The sequence below is a fragment of the Barbus barbus genome (genome assembly GCF_936440315.1).
Source record: "Barbus barbus genome assembly, chromosome: 30".
Taxonomy (NCBI): domain Eukaryota; kingdom Metazoa; phylum Chordata; class Actinopteri; order Cypriniformes; family Cyprinidae; genus Barbus; species Barbus barbus.
The window spans coordinates 26,314,914-26,331,963 of NC_136758.1; the positions used below are offsets into that span (position 1 = coordinate 26,314,914).

A 17,050-nucleotide genomic window follows, 5' to 3' on the forward strand; every position below is an offset into this window, starting at 1 on the left:
GTACTTTTCTATAATTACCATGGTATTTTGGGGGAGGTACTACTGTTTTCTTTCCAGCATTTGACTGTAGTTAATGATCAGTTCAGACATGTGAAAGACCAACAACATTCCCAGCATCAACACCGGTTTACTGAGGTAAGGTACATTTAAAAATGACTTTAATTTGATTTCGTTAATGTTTTTTTCTCGCAGTAAGTGTTTGACACAACTTCAAAGTTTGAGTGTTGTCAGACAACAGATTTAAGGTCGATGTTGTGTCATAATTTGTGTAATTCCTGCATAAACAAGCTCTTTTGCACTGATCTATTCTCAGTTATGTGTTTTATGTTTTTATAATCGCGTCAGATTTTTGAAGTCATATGTGCGTTGAAATTGCGCAGAAAAGCAATTCACTTATTTTAGTGCATGTGTATGTCAACAGTGTAGTGTTTTTTGTGATATGAAGCTCATTTAAAGTAAATCTTGTCTTGTTTGTTTTAGATCGCATTTAAATGTCAAAGCAACAAATGCAAGAAGAGAAAACGGTAAGTAAAAAAAAAAGGCATGTCTTTATTAATAATTGAATACTAATTTTCAAAGTTTTATAAGCAAATGACTTTAAAGTCCCTTTTTATATTTATAATCACATTGCCAGTGCATTGCAGGGGAAAACAAACAACATAACATGATTAAAGGCCAACTAAGGAGCATGGCAAACAGATTGTATTTCTTCTTCATTTCTAGTCAATGCAGGCAGTGTGTGTTGATGAATCAGGGAAGCTGGATGTGAAACATATTCCAAGGCCTGAACCCAAAGATGGGCAGCTCCTCATCAGAGTCGCCGCAACTGCTTTAAACCGAGCTGACCTGCTACAGGTAAACCATAAAATCCTGCTAGTGCATTGGATAAACTGAATCTCATTGATGGCTTATTTTAATTGACAGAAAAGGGGTCTTTACCCTCCTCCTCCCGGAGAGAGTGAGATCTTGGGTCTGGAGGCCAGCGGTGTGATCGCTGACATCGGTCCTGGGGTCAAAGGGAAATGGAAACTTGGAAGTAAAGTGATGGCTTTACTAGGAGGAGGAGGCTATGCAGAATATGTTGCTGTTCCAGAAGAACACGTCATGCTTGTCCCATCACCCCTCACTCTTTATCAAGCTGCAGCTCTTCCTGAGGCCTGGCTGACTGCCTACCAACTTTTGCACTTCATAGGTAGCATGTGTTTTATTTTCTTTAAATATGACTTTTTAACCCAAAGTGAAAATTAGCTGAACATTTACTCACTATTAAGCCATCCAAGATGTAGATGAGTTTGTTTCTTCATCAGATTTGGAGAAATGTAGCATTGCATCACTTGCTCACCAATAGATCCTCTGCAGTGAATGGGTGCCGTCAGAATGAGAGTCCAAACAGCTGATAAAAACATCACAATAATCCACACCAGTCCATCAGTTAATGTCTTGTGAAGAGAAAAGCTGCATGTTTGTAATTAAGAGATTTTTCACTTCGACTTTTGCTAAAATACGAGTCCTCTGTCCATAATATTGTTTTCTTGAGTGAAATACTTGTCTCTATACGAATCAGGAAAGAAATATGCACAGCACCATTTACAAGCAAAAGCAGTCCAAAACTGTTCTAAACAAATATGTGCATGGATTTTTATGTCAGAGGACAACAGGGGATGGACTTTTTCACTGAGAGAAGTGTTATTACAGATTATAAACCTGTATTTTGCCCATAAGCAACTTAAAGTTAAAACTCCTTGATGATGGATTTGTTTCTTACAAACACACAGCTTTTGGGTTCACAGCATGTTAACTGATGGACTGGAGTTGTGTGGATTATTGTGATGTTTTTATCAGACTCTCATTCTGACGGCACCCATTCACTGCAGAGGATCCATTGGTGAGACAGTGATGCAATGCTACATTTCTCCAAATCTGTTCTGTTCAAGAAACAATCTCATCTACATATTGTATGGTCTGAGGGTGAGTATATTTTCAGCAAACTTTAATTTTTCCATGAACTATTTCTCTTAAGCATCCAAATGCATTTTAAGGCCATTATATTTCCATATGCTGCTGTTTTTTATAGCCAAAGTGAAGCCGAATGAGACGGTGTTGATTCATGCTGGAGCGAGTGGAATCGGCACCGCTGCCATTCAGCTGGTTCGCTTGAGCCGTGCGATTCCTGTAGTAACAGCAGGGAGTCCTGAGAAGCTAAAATTTGCAGAGCAGATGGGAGCAGCTGCGGGAATCAATTACAAAGAGGAGGATTTTTCTGAAAAAGTACTGCAGTTCACTGAAGGTCAGCATTTTTAGTGTTCTGAATGCGTTTATAATATTAAATACCAATATTAAAATGAACACATTTAATTTAAATTCTGTGTTTTTTTGCAGGCAAGGGAGCTGATGTAATTCTGGACTGTGTTGGTGGATCTTTTTGGGAGAAGAACATTTGTAGCCTTGCAATAGATGGACGATGGGTGCTTTATGGCATGTTGGGAGGTAAAACGGCTGATGGAGATTTGCTTGGCAAGCTTTTGAGGAAGAGAGGCAATCTTCTTTGCAGTCTCCTCAGATCAAGAAGTTTACAGGTTAGACTCAGGAATACTAGATACTTCAGATTTACTTCATAAACTGTTGACTAAAAGGAATATGTTTCTGTAGCATTAAAAGTTATGCACTTTGCATTTATGATTGTGTTTTATTTCTAGTATAAAGCAGAGCTGGTCCGGAGTTTCACAGAGCAGGTTTTGCCGCACTTCCAGTCAACAGATCCTCCCTTGTGGCCTGTGATAGACAGCATGTTCAACATGGAGGATGTTGAAATGGCTCATCAACGTATGGAGGCCAACAAAAATATTGGAAAAATAATAATCAAAATTGGAAACTCTTGAGCATATACAATAATCAGTGTGTAGATCGTCGGCGACATATAATTCTGTTGCGTTATGAAGTTCGAATCACTTCGCTTTTTCTGCTCTCCACTGTTGTATCATAATAAAGGCAAAACAAAAAAATGAGCATAGATGTTTAATTTGTAATTATGACATAAGACTGATACTGTATTAATTCTGAGTGGCGTAAATCATTGTTAAGACCACTTACAAAATCTATTCATGTTAAAAGATTTCACACATAAATACCTTAAAGACGTTTATGAGAGGTAAACATACATCTTTAGGGTGAATAAAGGTGTTTTCTGCCTGTGAAGAAGACTGGATTAAGAGATCAAATTTGGTATCATCTGTTCTCCTAATTATGTGTATTACTTTAAACTGCTGTCTTTTAATTCAGTATCTGTTGTGACAATCTCTAGTCTTACAATATGGCTACAAATGAGGTCTATTATTGTCAAACATTTAAACATTTGTATTTTAAAATATCTTGGGTTGCTTTTTTATGTATAGGACTTCACTGTGGAAATACTTCTACAGCATTTACTAATCTTAGTTAATTTCAGCATTATTAAATTCACAAGTTGTGTTTGTTAACATTAGTTAATGTAGTGTGAACTAACATGAGTAAACAATGAACAACTCTATTTTCATTAACATTAACAAAGTTTAATAAATGCATTGTTCATTGTTTGTTCATGTTAGTTAATACATTAACTAATGTTAATAAATGGAACCTTATTTTAAAGTGTTACCTTTGTTTGTTTTTTATATATTTCCGGAAGAGAGTTTATTGATAACTTTGAGAGAACGTGCCCTCTTCACCTCTGCACTGTCTCAATGAGCTCTCGCGCTTGACGCAGGAACTTGATTTCCTACTTCCTGGTCTAAACTCTGCTCAAGATCAATGGCTCCACTTCACTTTTCGTCGTTTAAACACTGTGCATATTAGTAGAAATGAATGCACAAGTAACTTTATGAAAAATCGACTTCTAATAAGCGGTAAGTGATCGATTTAATTGATTATTAGTTGTCAGTCAGGTGATGATCTCTAACAGGCCTGATATAAATAAACATTTCAAAATGCTTTCGTAATAAAAGTGGAAATATTAGTCATGTGGGTGTCGATAGTCGTTTTGTGGATAAAGTACTAACTCTGGATATTTCTTTACACTTAATATCTTTTTAAATGGATAAGTTATTTCTTGTTTTGTTTGGGTGTATTCCATGTATGCCCTATTTGGACTCTTAAGGACACACTTTACATTTGTTGTTTTTTCTTTATTATAATTGCTCAATGTCTTTTAATCAGGTGATTATTAGTGGATGTATAATGTTAGTTCACATTTGTCCATTTTGCTTTAATATGGTATCTAATGCAATGGCATCCATTTTTAATTAGACATAAGTGTCCAAATGCTTTTATATAATAATAGGACATATTTTGAAAAGATTGCATATCTCCATCTTTTAGCAGAATTTGACAATGGCAGATACAAGCCGCCCTCAGCGCAAGCTGTCCCGGGCTGGAGACAGTTTATACCTGACATTAGGCTTGGCGAAAGGAGCTACACCTGAAGATATTAAGAAAGCATACAGGTATGCTGGTTTATAGCTTATATTAATCAAGAAATCACAAATGCAACATCCCTCTAAAGCAGGGTTCCTCAAATCTTATCCTGGAGGTCCAATCTGCTGCAGAGTTTAGCTCCAACCCTGATCAAACTCATCTACCTGTGATTTTCTAATGATCTTGAAGACTCTGATTAGCAGCAGCTCAGGTATGTTTGATTAGGGTTAGAGCTAAACTCTGCAGGAATGGTCCAGATTTGAGGATCCCTGCTCTAAAGGCTTTGTTTTCTAAATCCAAATCACCATAAGAAAACTGGCACTGAAGTATCACCCAGACAAGAACCCCAACAACCCCGAAGCAGCGGAGAAGTTCAAAGAGATCAACAATGCTAACACCATCCTCAACGACGACACCAAACGACAGATCTATGATGAGTACGGCTCCATGGGCCTCTACATCGCAGACCAGTTCGGAGAAGAGAGCGTTAAATACTACTTCCTCATGTCCAAATGCTGGTTTAAGGTGAGTAGTTTGTGTGCATGTTCCTTTGTTTTTATGTTTACTTTTATATGCAATGTAAATAATAAAGCTCCTGACAACACGGTGAAATTATCACTATAATTAAAGCCCTGCATTTTGGGGAAAAAAAAGTACTGATTTGCAAAACAGGCCTAATATAGTATTTCATGATTTGATGATGCTGAGTTGCAAAACATCAATAAAAATGTTACATCACTTTTTTTTCTTTGACAAAATAAGAATAAAGATTTTTCAAATTATATATACAGTATGTATCTGCTTTAATGCACTTATTAAAATATCAAAAGTAGTCAAATATGAAACATTTTGACAAAATGTATCAATTAACTTTCAGTCTGGAAAGCAGTGGGAAAATATGTTCAAATACTCCATTTAATGTCAAAGAACTTTGCAGAAAAAGCAATTTTTTTTCACAAAATTTGTCATTTTCTGTTGCTGTTTGAATGCAGTAATTATCCGCAGATGTCTGGCCATTAATTTGAATCTTGAAAACAAGATTAGGCAAAAAATGTCTTCATAATCATTGAAAATTGCTGAAAATTGAACAAGTAGTTGTAAACCGGTTCAGAGGATAATACAAGACTCGGGGCGATTCGGGGATAATACAAGACTTCTTCACCTTACTAATGGTTGTCAAAAGCAAAAATGCTATTAAATGCATCTTATTTTGTAAGAAAGTGTGACATGCTCAAAACAGGCACTATTTTTGGAATCAGCAGCCATTAGTAATAAACACGTATTGGATTTCATGCAGCAAATGTTATGACGAGTGGTGTAAGCATTTAATTGTTTTATTTTTTTGGTTCAGACGCTCATGGCATTGGGAATGATCTTCACATGCTGTTGCTGCTTTTGCTGCTGCTGTTGTTGTTGCGGTAAATGTGGCGGTTCGGAGCCTGAAGACAATTTTCAGTATGTGGATCCAGATGAGCTGGAGGTGGAGATGACAGAGGAGCAGAACAGAGGTGAGGAGTGGGACTCTTTTCAGCTCTGGAGACTGCAAACATAAGCTTACCAGTTTCTGCCTGTGCCTGCAATTGTTAATAAAGAAGAGAGCATTGTAAACCATGCAAATCACTGTATTTTTTTGTGATTTACAGGCAATGACACAGTAATAACAGGACAGCCTATTCCCAGTCCAGCACCTGGAAATTCAGGTGAACAACAGATGCATTATTGTGTGATAGATAGATTTGATAAAATTGATCAAAAGTGAGGGTAAAGACAATTGAAAATTCAACTTTGATTGACAGGAATTAATTCCATTTAAAATTACATTCAAATAGAAAACAGTTCTTTTAAATTGTAATATTTATCCATAATATTGCTGTTTTTATCAGTACATTTAATGTATTTTTAATCAAATAAATGCAGCCTTGGTGAGCATAACCTCCAAATGGTAGTGTATAAAAATTGTGGAATTATCATATAAATGGTAAAATTCATCAATTATGAAACACTCATTGGTCATTGAAGTCACAGTCTTGCTAATATTGCTAACTGTTCTTATTTTGTTTCTATTACTTTCTTTGTTTTGTTTACCAGGAAGCACTGTGATTGTAGGAATGCCCATACCTGCACCATCAGGTGAATATCAGCATCAATTATTAGCCTTAGCAAGTTATATGGGGAATTTGTGGCCTAATGGTTAGAGAGTCAGACTCGTAATCCAAAGGTTGCGAGTTCGAGTCTCAGGTCCGGCAGGAATTATAGGTGGGGGGAGTGAATGTACAGCACTCTCAATATCATGACTGAGGTGCCCTTGAGCAAGGCACCGAACCCCCAACTGCTCCCTGGGTGCTGCTGCAGCATAAATAGCTGCCCACTGCTCCGGGTGTGTGTTCACAGTGTGTGTGTGTTCACTGCTGTGTGTGTGCGCACTTTGGATGGTTTGGATGGGTTAAATGCAGAGCACAAATTCTGAGTATGGGTCACCATACTTGGCCATATATCATGTCACGTTCACTTTATATTCCGTGTGATGCAATGTATTTTTTGGCAACAAAATGCATTAAAATTCAGATTCTGAGGGTTATTTTGCTGTGTTCTCTTGCAGATGGAGACACTTTTGTACTGATCGCTCCAGATGTACATGTGGCACAGGAGTGGAGCAAACAACAACCACCAGATTGAGAAGACTAGAGAAGAAAAAGACTGAGTTATCCCTGTTTCTGGCTGTAGAAATGCGTCTGAGCATCAATGGTTTGCATTACACAGTGCCTGTGCGGTTAGTGTGGCTCATTTGATCTCCACACATAATGCTATTTCTGTTTACATAATTTTATAATTGCCTTTTGGTTGATTGCATGTCTCATGATTTTATTGGAGAAACCGTTTAGTTTGTAATGCTTCATTGATGCACCATTTAAAGCAGCTGTATGACGTTTTTGAGACTTTGATGCCAGAGATTGTTGCTATAGGGAGATGAGAGGGTCTGTATTACTTACTATTGGAGAAAGCGTAACGGCCAACTTGGATCATATATACCTTAATAGCCAATCACATTACAGCCTTGAAGTCATTGAATTTCAGTCAGAGTTGTGCGACACTCAATCTCCATTTACGGATATCATAGGAATGAATGAAAAGTGTTGTAAGATGAATCCCACCTGTCACAAAAATTCAGTGACTTCTCTTCATGGTAAACTCTAAAAATTGTTCAATCCAAAAGTATCGTTAAGTGTATAACATGTTTAAGATTAGCCGATAGGCTGTCGATTCATTAAATGATGAGCTGTTTTCTTTAAAAAGCTGTTTATTCACCATAGTGAAGCCTGTCTTCCATTGACATCCATTTAAAAAAAAAAAAGGCCTCTGGTCTCCTTTCTCACGTACTGCCTAACCGGAAGCGTTAGCTTTAGCGTTACGCATTTTTGGCTTATGGTTGCAGGCTTGGCTTCTAGTGGCTTTGGAATTTCATAGCCACTCAACAAACTTACTACCAGAACAGACGTTTAGGAAGAAACAGAAGCCATTCACCTCATTAGAAGTCAGAATGATTTTTAAACTGATATTTGAAGGTAAAAAACATACATACAGTTGCTTTAAATGAAAGTACAATCCAAAATATCTTGCACAACAAAGTCAACCTGAAGTAATACCATAAAAATGTTATGTTGATAACAGCACGAGTAATTAATTTTTTTTCTATTTATCATCTTTAATATTGTGTAAATAGTACACCATGCTTTTCCAGCGAAACCTATTATGTGCACTTTGTGTCTCAGTAATTCTTAAGAACATAAAGTTTTTATTATTAATACAGCATTTGTACAATGTGAAGTCGTTAAGGCTCCAATACATGATAATGAATAAGTCCAACAGTCTTTTCTTATCTGTATATGCACATAAACATTGATATATGTGGTTTATTTTGCCACCGTTGTAAGCAAACCTTGAAATAACCTTGAAATATTAATTTATAGAAGATTCAAATGAATGTATATAAATAATGAACATTATGCAATATTATAATTAAGGCAGGGGTTCAGAGTTTAAAGGCACGCTGAAATCGAGTCTCACTGGTGATTTGCAGGTGAATGTTTTGTTTGTGATAATATTGCACAGCCTCAGGGATGGTTCTGGCTGAGATAAAAATGTTTTGTTTATAATTGAAATTAAATGATTTCTGCATGATTTATGTGTGGAATTATAAAAGATAAATAAATATAGTTGATTACTTTATCTACTTTATGTCAGTTTATATGAATCTGTACAGCAGTAAAAATTTATATGCAAGCAAAACAAAATATGCTTTAAGTGCTTTGCTAATGTTCTGAAAATGTTATTTCTGAATGTTCGAAAGGTTTTTTTCTTGGTTATGTGAATGTTAAAAGGAACATTTAAAGGGGATTTTCAATTTTATTTTGCAAACATTACAGAATTGTTACTTTTGAATGTTGTCTGAACCATCTGTAACAATTTAAAAAACATAGACAGGGTTTAGACTAAGCCAGGAATAGGCCATAGTTCATTTTGGACATGCAAGTAATTTTTATAAACACGCCTTAGAAAAAAGCATAACTGGTGTGCATCTTAAGACAAAACAAAGGTACTGACATGTTTTAAGATCAGTCAGTGAATGTTTCTTTCAGTCGAAACACCTCAGATTTACCTTTTAGTCTAGGACTATAGGCTTAAGCCTGGTCTGTGAAACCGGGGGAGAATGTCCAACTGAAATGTTTCAGAAAAACGTTCCATGGATAATCTCCAAATAGTGTTTTTGTGTTAACATTTTGATAACATTATTAGGGACCAGATAACTTTGAAGGAACATTCTGTGAACATAACTTGAAGAATGTTTGTTCATAACTAACCTTGCCTGTTCTGCGAAGGTTCCCTGTTATCTGGGATGTGCAAATGTGAGCATATATTTTTCCAAACCCTCCAGTTTTTTTCTTTCTTTATCTCTAGTTTTACAATGTGACCTTGCTGAAATCTAAACATGGTTTCACCACACCAACACACTTTTCTGCCATGTTATAGCAGCAGCGTGTGAAACAGCATATGGCTTTAGATGTTTCATATTAGTTTATCTACAAAACATCATTTTGTACAAAACTTGCATTTCTCAAAACATCTTGAGAATATAATCTGTCCTTTAATTTACGAACACTATTTATTGAAAGGATTTTTTTTGTAAATTGTCTCCCTGATTAATTTGGAGAACAAGCAGGACAAGAGTTCTGGGGTAAGTCTCTCAAATTCAGTAAATCAATCTGACTTGTTTGAAGTGTTTGATCTAGATTTCTTCATTTTCTTTCTTTTAGTCTTCTGGATAATTCAGAGGTTGAACGCCCCAGCACTCCGTTTGAGTTTAAACATGACACTCAAGCGTTTCATTGTCACAGCCTGAAAGGACAGGCTTTTTTGGTTCTTGTTCTCTTTGCTGTTCAGAGGATCATCAGTGATGATTATGAGGTACACAGTGACGTCATGATGATCACAGCTACATGTGCTGTAGCACTTAACATCTTGTGAGTGATGCTATTTGATTTCATTAGTAGTGTTTGTTGGGAAATGGCATCTTGTCGTTCATGTTTCATGTGTGTTTGCATTAGTTTGGCTTTCATTCTCCATCAGTCTCCGGTCCGTCACTCTCACGGTCACAGGCTCACAGAAGAGCACAGGAGCACCAGCGTGAGAGCCACGTTCATTCACGTGCTGGGAGATTTACTGCAGAGTTTAGGTGTGCTGCTGGCTGCCTCCATCATCTACTTCAAAGTTTGTATATTACCGTTATATTTCATTATTTAATAGAGGGATTCCCAAACTTTTTGTCAGCCAGACCTCTTTAATGTAAAACATTTACTGGAAGCAACCCTTAAGATTTTATGTTAATATTTTAATAATTTAACAACACATTCACATGTTCATGGTTCTCTGATGTCAATTAGCCTACATGACATGCAGCTAAACAAATCAAATATTTCATCTTTTTGTGTTTTAATTAGTTTTTGTTTTTTTAATATATATATATATATATATATATATATATATATAAATGCTGTCAAATGATTAATCGCGATTAATCGCATCCAAAATGTTGTTGTTTACATAATATACCTGTATATGTGTGTATTGTGTATATTTATTATGTATATATAAATACACACACATGCATGTATATATTTATGAAAAATGTTAAGTTTATACATTTAAAATATTTTTATATAGTATCAATTATATGAATATAAATATACATGGAAATACATGTATTTATATCTACATAATAAATATACACAGTATACATATATTATGTAAAGAAATACTTTCATTTTGGATGCGATTAATAGTTTGACAGCACTAATAAATATATATAGTTATTTTTTTTATAAGATAACATCAGTTTGGGAAGCAATGGGAACTAGTTTTCACCACATAATAAAAAAAAACAAAAAAACCCAGAACTAGAGCTTTTTTATTATTATTTCACAATTCTGACTTTCTTGCAATTCTGAGGAAAAATTCTGTGGCGGAAAAAAATATATAATTGCAAAATTCAAACTCAGAATTCAGAGAAAAAAGTTAGAACTGAGTAATGCAAACTCAGAATTCTCATAATGCAAAGTTCTGTTATTTGTTTTCTTTTCTCAGAATTGCAAGAAGTAAAACTTCTAAGACAAACTCAGTATTGCGAGAAAAAAATTGAATGGTGATGAAAAGTCACAATTAGCCTACGTTTATTTTTTATTATGTAGCAGAAACTGGCTTCCATAACCCTGATCTAATGCAATGACATTTTTAATGTGATTTATGTGTTTGTTTCTCTCTCCAAACCAACAGGCTGAATGGAAAATAGCAGATCCTATTTGTACTTTTCTGTTTTCATTATTTGTGCTAGGAACAACATTCACCATCCTGAAAGACATCTTCAAAATACTCATGGAAGGCAAGTGATTGATTGATCTGTAGATGTAACTGCCCAGATGTTTTAAACACAAGCTGAATGTTGATGTTTTATGTTTTTATCTTTGACTCCGTGAAAGACGTTCTGCTATCAGAGAGCGGAGTCAAATCTACACGCAGTCTGTGCATGTGGTCTCTCACCACCAGCAAAACCCACGCGGTCATAGGAGGGTTAAAGTGCCATTTAAATACTCACACAAATGGCACTGGGTGACCAGTCACAGTTTTTGCTGTCCTGACACAGGAAATGTCCTCGTTTTTACAGCACGTTCAAAACACCCCACAAATACACTGCAAAAAAATCAGACCAACATAGCTTTTCACCAGAGTAATCATGTAGTGAATATTTTCAATTATCCCAGCTACACATTACTTGGTCGTGCACCACTAGATTAATTAATTATTAGCTAGATTAATTAAGTTTGTTTACATAATGTGTGTGTATTGTGTATATTTATTATGTATATATAAATACACACATTCAGTATATATTTTGAAAATATTTACATGTATATATTTATATAATTGATATCATATATAAATATTTAATATATAAACGTAAGGTTTTTCGTAAATGCACTGAACAAAATTATAAACTCAACACCGGTGTGACCATTTTCCTCACGCAGTGCAACACATCTCCTTCGCATAGAGTTGATCAGGTTGTCCACTCCTCTTCAATGGCTGTGCGAAGTTGCTGGATATTGGCAGGAACTGGAACATGCTGTCGTTTACGCCGATCCAGAGCATCACAAACATGACATGTCCGGTGAGTCCTTGCAACATGTGGCCATGCATTATCATGCTGCAACATGAGGTGATGGTCGTGGATGCGTGGCACAACAATGGGCCTCAGGATCTCGTCACGGTATCTCTGTGCATTCAAAATGCCATCAATAAAATGCACCTGTGTTCGTCGTCCATAACATATGCCTGCCCATACCATAACCCCACCGCCACCATGGGCCACTCGATCCACAACGCTCACATCAGCAAACTGCTCACCCACACGACGCCATACACGCTGTCTGCCATCAGCCCTGTACAGTGAAAACCGGGATTCATCCATGAAAAGAACACCTCTCCAAAGTGCCAGACGCCATCGAATGTGAGCATTTGCCCACTCAAGCCGGTTGGATGTACTGCCAAATTCTCTGAAACACCTTTGGAGACGGCTTATGGTAGAGAAATGAACATTCAACTCACGGGCAATAGCTCTGGTGGACATTCCTGCAGTCAGCATGCCAATTGCACGCTCCCTCAAAACTTGCGACATCTGTGGCATTGTGCTGTGATAAAACTGCACATATTAAAGTGGCCTTTTATTGTGGCCAGCCTAAGGCACACCTGTGCAATAATCATGCAGTCTAATCAGAATCTTGATATGCCACATCTGTGAGGTGGATGGATTATCTCGGCAAAGGAGAAGTGCTCACTAACACAGATTTAGACAGATTTGTGAACAATATTTGAGAGAAATAGGCCTTTTGTGTACATAGAAAAAGTCTTAGAGCTTTGAGTTCAGCTCATGAAAAATGGGGGCAAAAACAAAAGTGTTACGTTTATAATTTTGTTCAGTGTATATACATGCATGTGTGCATCTTTATATATATATATATATATATATACACACACATACACAGTACACACACATATGTAATGTATAAACAAGAACTTTTATTTTGGATGCGATTAATCGTTTGACAGCACTACTAAAAACAGATGCTGTTTTAAACAAGAGGTGACAAAAAATAAATAAAAGACAAGCAGTGACATTTGTCAGTATATTATTTCTGAAACACTGTGCTCAAAATTTAAAGGAGCACTGACGAAAATAATTTTCAAACCCAGCATACATGATGCTCTATTAAAACAATTCCTGATCACAATTTGTTGCACAACAAAACACGTTTATTAAAAACAGCAGCTTTGCAGAAGACCCTTTTAATGTCAAGCTTTGATAAATGTTTTTAATTTGGGGAAGAGGCGCAGGGCATTCTGGGTAGTGACCTCCATGACCTTCTCCAAGGGAACACCTTTGATTTTGGCAATATATTCTGCACTGATGCTGATATTCTTTGGTACATTCCTCACCTTAAGTAAAAACACAGATGTAAATACATTTCATAAACATTTCATGTTTATGACAAAAAACAAAAATCCACTGCACCTGCTTTTCAGGCCCGAGCGCAGGAGCATCCGTCTCTAAACACATGCTCTCCAGAGGAACCTGCTTCACCAGCTTCTGCTTCTTATAAAAGGTGGACAAACGTGATGTGTGACTAATACATTTGATTTAATTGTATAGATTTTATTCAAACAGATATACACTCCCAGTTTGGACACACATTATCAGGAGATTTTCTTGTAAAAGCTCCTTTTTAAATCAGTTTGTAGACACATTTTGTAATTTATATATACATATGTGCACTAATTAACCAAACTAAAATCAAAAACCTCATGAATTTGGTTGAGAGAATGAAGTAGAAGAAGTTTAATTTGATATTATAGTTTATTTCTGATTGGTAGAATGTCTGTTATTAGAGCACATACTGGCATGAGAAGTCAAATGTTATTAAACATAGGTTAGATTTACCTGATCACTTCTGACAATGGATGGAGGTATTGAGAAAAAATAACCAGCTTTTACACCCTCCATCGCAACGGAAGGTTTTCCATCAAATGCATGAAGAAGTGCATTCTCTACACCTGATTGAAATGGGATAATCATGAAAAGCAAACAATTTATGAATAAACACTTTGTCAATGCATGCTTTGTTACTGTATGCATACCCAACTCCTTCAGAAGATGGATGGTTGGTCTTCCAGCAGATCTTGAGTGTACATTCCTAATAAACAAAATGCAGTGCTATATGAAAGATCATAATATTATAACCACAAAAATACAAATCCGGAAGAGCGACACATACAGAGGCAGATTCAACTGTTTTGCAATCTCAGCCTGTCGAATGAGCACCTGTCTCTGACCGTCTTTCCCAGCATCATTGTTGACTACACGTGGTGTGAAATCCAGACCGACCTGTATGTGATGATACACATTCATGAAGACTTCATAATACTAATAACTAGATCCATTGGTGAGAAAGTGATGTATCTGAGTGCTAAATTTCTCCATATCTGTTCTGAATGAAGAAAAACTCATCTTCTACTGTACGTCTTGGATGGCCTGAGAGTGAACTGTCAGCAAAATTTCATTTTTTGGTGAACTATTCCTTTAAGGGATTAAGTCCACATAGCTGTATAGCCCCTATCTACAGTCCATTATCCACCTGGCTATAACCCACAAGAACAACTAGTTAGAGATGCAATACATGTCTAACCTCACCAATAGCCACAATATGCTCTTTGTATTTGTCGATCAGTGGTAATGCCGCGTCTAGATCCTGTGGGGCAGAAAAGAAGGAAACAGTGTCAGCTCTAAGACCATAAACATATCTTTATATGCACATATTTCAGACCTCAGGTAAGGCACCCCTGGGTTGGGCTGGATTTTGAACAGGATGAACTCCAAGACATGGCATAACAAATCCTGGGAACCTACAGAACATTAAAGCTATTAAATATTTAGTTTGCTAAAAAAATATATGGTGTAGTAAGATATCACATATACCAACCTCTGTGAGAGCTGTATAATTTTCTCAAATTCACCAGCATGCTCTGCTACAGCAAGAAGGGCAACAAGCCCGGCCTAAAAATGAAACAATCAATATTACTGAACTCTTAATATGACAGCATCCTGAAAGGGAAATGCAAATTAACAGCTACCTTTTTAGACTCCTGAATAACATCATCAATGTCCTAAAATATAAAACACAATCATTAAAGAACTCCTCAGATGGTTTCAGTTTCATAGTATTACTGAATGAACCTTGCACCTATATCTCTTACGCTGTCAAAATCCTCGGCAGATATATGACAGTGACAGTCGATATATCCTTGCATGGGTTTATATTTTTCAGATCGTTTTAAACAACAGTCCACGTGGATCAGCAGATATAAAAACAGTAGAACCGGATATGACGGTAAATTTGACCCTGTTGCGAATCCCAGTACGGCGAAGGTGTGTATCATGAATATTAATTAGGTCATCTAGCGTTGCTGCCGTTCAGCCAATCATCATTTAGAACTACTCGGCGAACGTCGTTGTACGTAATTAATATTCATAAACCAAGCCTTCGCCGTAGTGGTGTTCACGCAGGCTTGCTTATTTTCCGGTTTGAAAATGAGGAAGCTTTTGAAACGTTTTTAGTCAATAGGTGGGTTGTAGATGAACTACATTAGCCTGCCACCGGCTGGTGAGATCTTCCAGTTGCAGGCGGAGGAGGAGTAAAGAGACGCTTCGTGCTTTCCGTAGTGTGCTGAACCAACGTCATCATGGCAGACCACGCGATTTTTTTTTTCAGGAACTATTTATTTTTATTTATTATTTTATTGCAAATCAAAAAGACCACGCGATTTTTGCCTTGATTGTAGCTGAAGAAGTGGATGCGATTGAAATCCACATGTTTTTGCATGGAAATCTTTATGGACAGCAAAGGTGTTATTTAAATCTTATTAAGTTTGCCACACATTTTTTAAACAATTTAAACAATTACACTTTATTTTTAGGTTTTTAATGCATTCTCTGTGTATAATTCCTTAAGTTGTACAAGCTGTGTCATTATAGTTTTGTTACAGCATTTAATTTGGTCATTTTTGTTACAGTTTTTGATAAGTGACTTTGTACATTCATTTTTGACCTACCACTATTGTGCCCTAATTACAATAAAAACTGTTTGTAATAATACTGTGAAATTAAGTTGTATAGTGTGAATGAAGTTATATACTGTAGTACACATAGTGAGTACAATTTATTATTATTTTTTATTATTATTTAGAGATGTTCCCAAAATACAAAATTATGTGGAGGATGTTGTCCCAGTCTACAGTCCCTCAGAAAGTCAAAGTCACTTTAGGCTTCAAAAAGGACAAGTAGAGGCGTGTAACATGTAAGCCACATACATATAGGCCTACTGTATTCCAAACATGCAAAAAGAAACGAAACTACATAGGAATCTTACAACAAATCAATAAAAGAAAAGGTTGCCTGTCAGGTATTCTATACAATCGTTTGGCTTTTGTATTCCTGTGTTGTGTGTGTGTGTGTAGTGTAGTGTGTGTGTGTAGTGTAGTGTAGTGTGTTGTGTGTGTGCATGTTTATGTGGTTTATGAGGACACAAATTTGTATAATGACATGGGTATGACAGAGGTATTACAATATGAAGGTGGTTTATGAGGACACTGCCTATATCCCCGTAATTCAAAAGGCTTAAAAAACATACTAAATGGTGTTTTTGTGAAAATCTAAAAATGCACAAAGTCTCCTGTGAGGGCTAAGTTTAGGTGTAGGGTTGGTGTAGGGCAATAGCACACACAGTTTGTTCAGTATAAAAACCATTACGCCTATGGAGAGTCCCCATTAACCACAAAAACCAACATGTGTGTGTGTGTGTGTGTGTGTGTGTGTGTGTGTGTGTGTATTGTAAAGCTGTGAAAAGTGCTATAGAGGTATAATTTTAATTGTTTTTCACCTTTATTTATATAGTGCTTTATACAATGCTGATTGTGTCAAAGCAGCTTTACAGTGTCA

At 36.3% G+C, this 17,050-nt stretch overlaps 3 protein-coding genes across 6 annotated transcripts; 2 read left to right on the forward strand and 1 right to left on the reverse strand.

Moving 5' to 3' along the window:
- The first annotated feature begins 38 nt into the window (after positions 1-38).
- On the forward strand, positions 39-3,131 carry LOC306850016 (quinone oxidoreductase PIG3-like). Of its 2 annotated transcripts, none has more exons than XM_079385425.1 (7): positions 39-135; positions 481-524; positions 724-855; positions 925-1,192; positions 2,075-2,287; positions 2,380-2,576; positions 2,697-3,131. In XM_079385425.1, exons 2-7 carry the CDS (start codon positions 492-494, stop codon positions 2,877-2,879), a joined length of 1,026 nt encoding a protein of 341 aa, XP_079241551.1. In that variant the 5' UTR covers positions 39-135; positions 481-491; the 3' UTR covers positions 2,880-3,131. The 2 variants fall into 2 exon arrangements, with proteins under 2 accessions (XP_079241551.1, XP_079241552.1); XM_079385426.1 differs by having other exon boundaries at positions 59-135; positions 925-1,036; positions 2,697-3,002.
- Positions 3,132-3,752: 621 nt separating this feature from the next.
- LOC306850255 (dnaJ homolog subfamily C member 5-like) lies at positions 3,753-7,773 on the forward strand. Its single transcript, XM_079385775.1, has 7 exons — positions 3,753-3,881; positions 4,354-4,478; positions 4,761-4,974; positions 5,801-5,957; positions 6,093-6,149; positions 6,538-6,579; positions 7,049-7,773. The coding sequence occupies exons 2-7, from the start codon at positions 4,366-4,368 to the stop codon at positions 7,123-7,125; spliced, it is 660 nt and encodes a 219-aa protein (XP_079241901.1). The 5' UTR covers positions 3,753-3,881; positions 4,354-4,365; the 3' UTR covers positions 7,126-7,773.
- A 5,286-nt stretch (positions 7,774-13,059) lies between these two features.
- Positions 13,060-15,471, reverse strand: LOC306850765 (putative deoxyribonuclease TATDN3). Of its 3 annotated transcripts, none has more exons than XM_079386619.1 (10): positions 15,310-15,471; positions 15,187-15,219; positions 15,036-15,109; positions 14,880-14,958; positions 14,742-14,804; positions 14,331-14,440; positions 14,194-14,249; positions 13,997-14,109; positions 13,571-13,648; positions 13,060-13,494 (listed from the first exon to the last, which is right to left on the reverse strand). In XM_079386619.1, exons 1-10 carry the CDS (start codon positions 15,361-15,363, stop codon positions 13,351-13,353), a joined length of 804 nt encoding a protein of 267 aa, XP_079242745.1. In that variant the 5' UTR covers positions 15,364-15,471; the 3' UTR covers positions 13,060-13,350. The 3 variants fall into 3 exon arrangements, with proteins under 3 accessions (XP_079242745.1, XP_079242746.1, XP_079242744.1); XM_079386620.1 differs by having other exon boundaries at positions 13,064-13,494; positions 13,571-13,645; XM_079386618.1 differs by having other exon boundaries at positions 13,064-13,494; positions 13,571-13,651.
- Between the last annotated feature and the right edge of the window lie 1,579 nt (positions 15,472-17,050).

Excerpts from the sequence above, each read along its gene's own strand:
- LOC306850255 (XM_079385775.1), top strand. The coding sequence starts at position 4,366 with ATGGCAGATACAAGCCGCCCTCAGCGCAAGCTGTCCCGGGCTGGAGAC. Across the intron at positions 4,975-5,800 it reads TGTCCAAATGCTGGTTTAAG|ACGCTCATGGCATTGGGAAT; the intron begins GTGAGTAGTTTG and ends TTTTTGGTTCAG. Across the intron at positions 6,580-7,048 it reads GCCCATACCTGCACCATCAG|ATGGAGACACTTTTGTACTG; the intron begins GTGAATATCAGC and ends GTTCTCTTGCAG.
- LOC306850765 (XM_079386618.1), bottom strand. The coding sequence starts at position 15,363 with ATGCAAGGATATATCGACTGTCACTGTCATATATCTGCCGAGGATTTT. Across the intron at positions 15,220-15,309 it reads CTGCCGAGGATTTTGACAGC|GACATTGATGATGTTATTCA; the intron begins GTAAGAGATATA and ends TTTATATTTTAG. Across the intron at positions 13,652-13,996 it reads CCATTGTCAGAAGTGATCAG|AAGCAGAAGCTGGTGAAGCA; the intron begins GTAAATCTAACC and ends ACCTTTTATAAG.
- LOC306850016 (XM_079385425.1), top strand. The coding sequence starts at position 492 with ATGTCAAAGCAACAAATGCAAGAAGAGAAAACG. Across the intron at positions 525-723 it reads AAATGCAAGAAGAGAAAACG|TCAATGCAGGCAGTGTGTGT; the intron begins GTAAGTAAAAAA and ends CTTCATTTCTAG. Across the intron at positions 2,577-2,696 it reads TCAGATCAAGAAGTTTACAG|TATAAAGCAGAGCTGGTCCG; the intron begins GTTAGACTCAGG and ends TTTTATTTCTAG.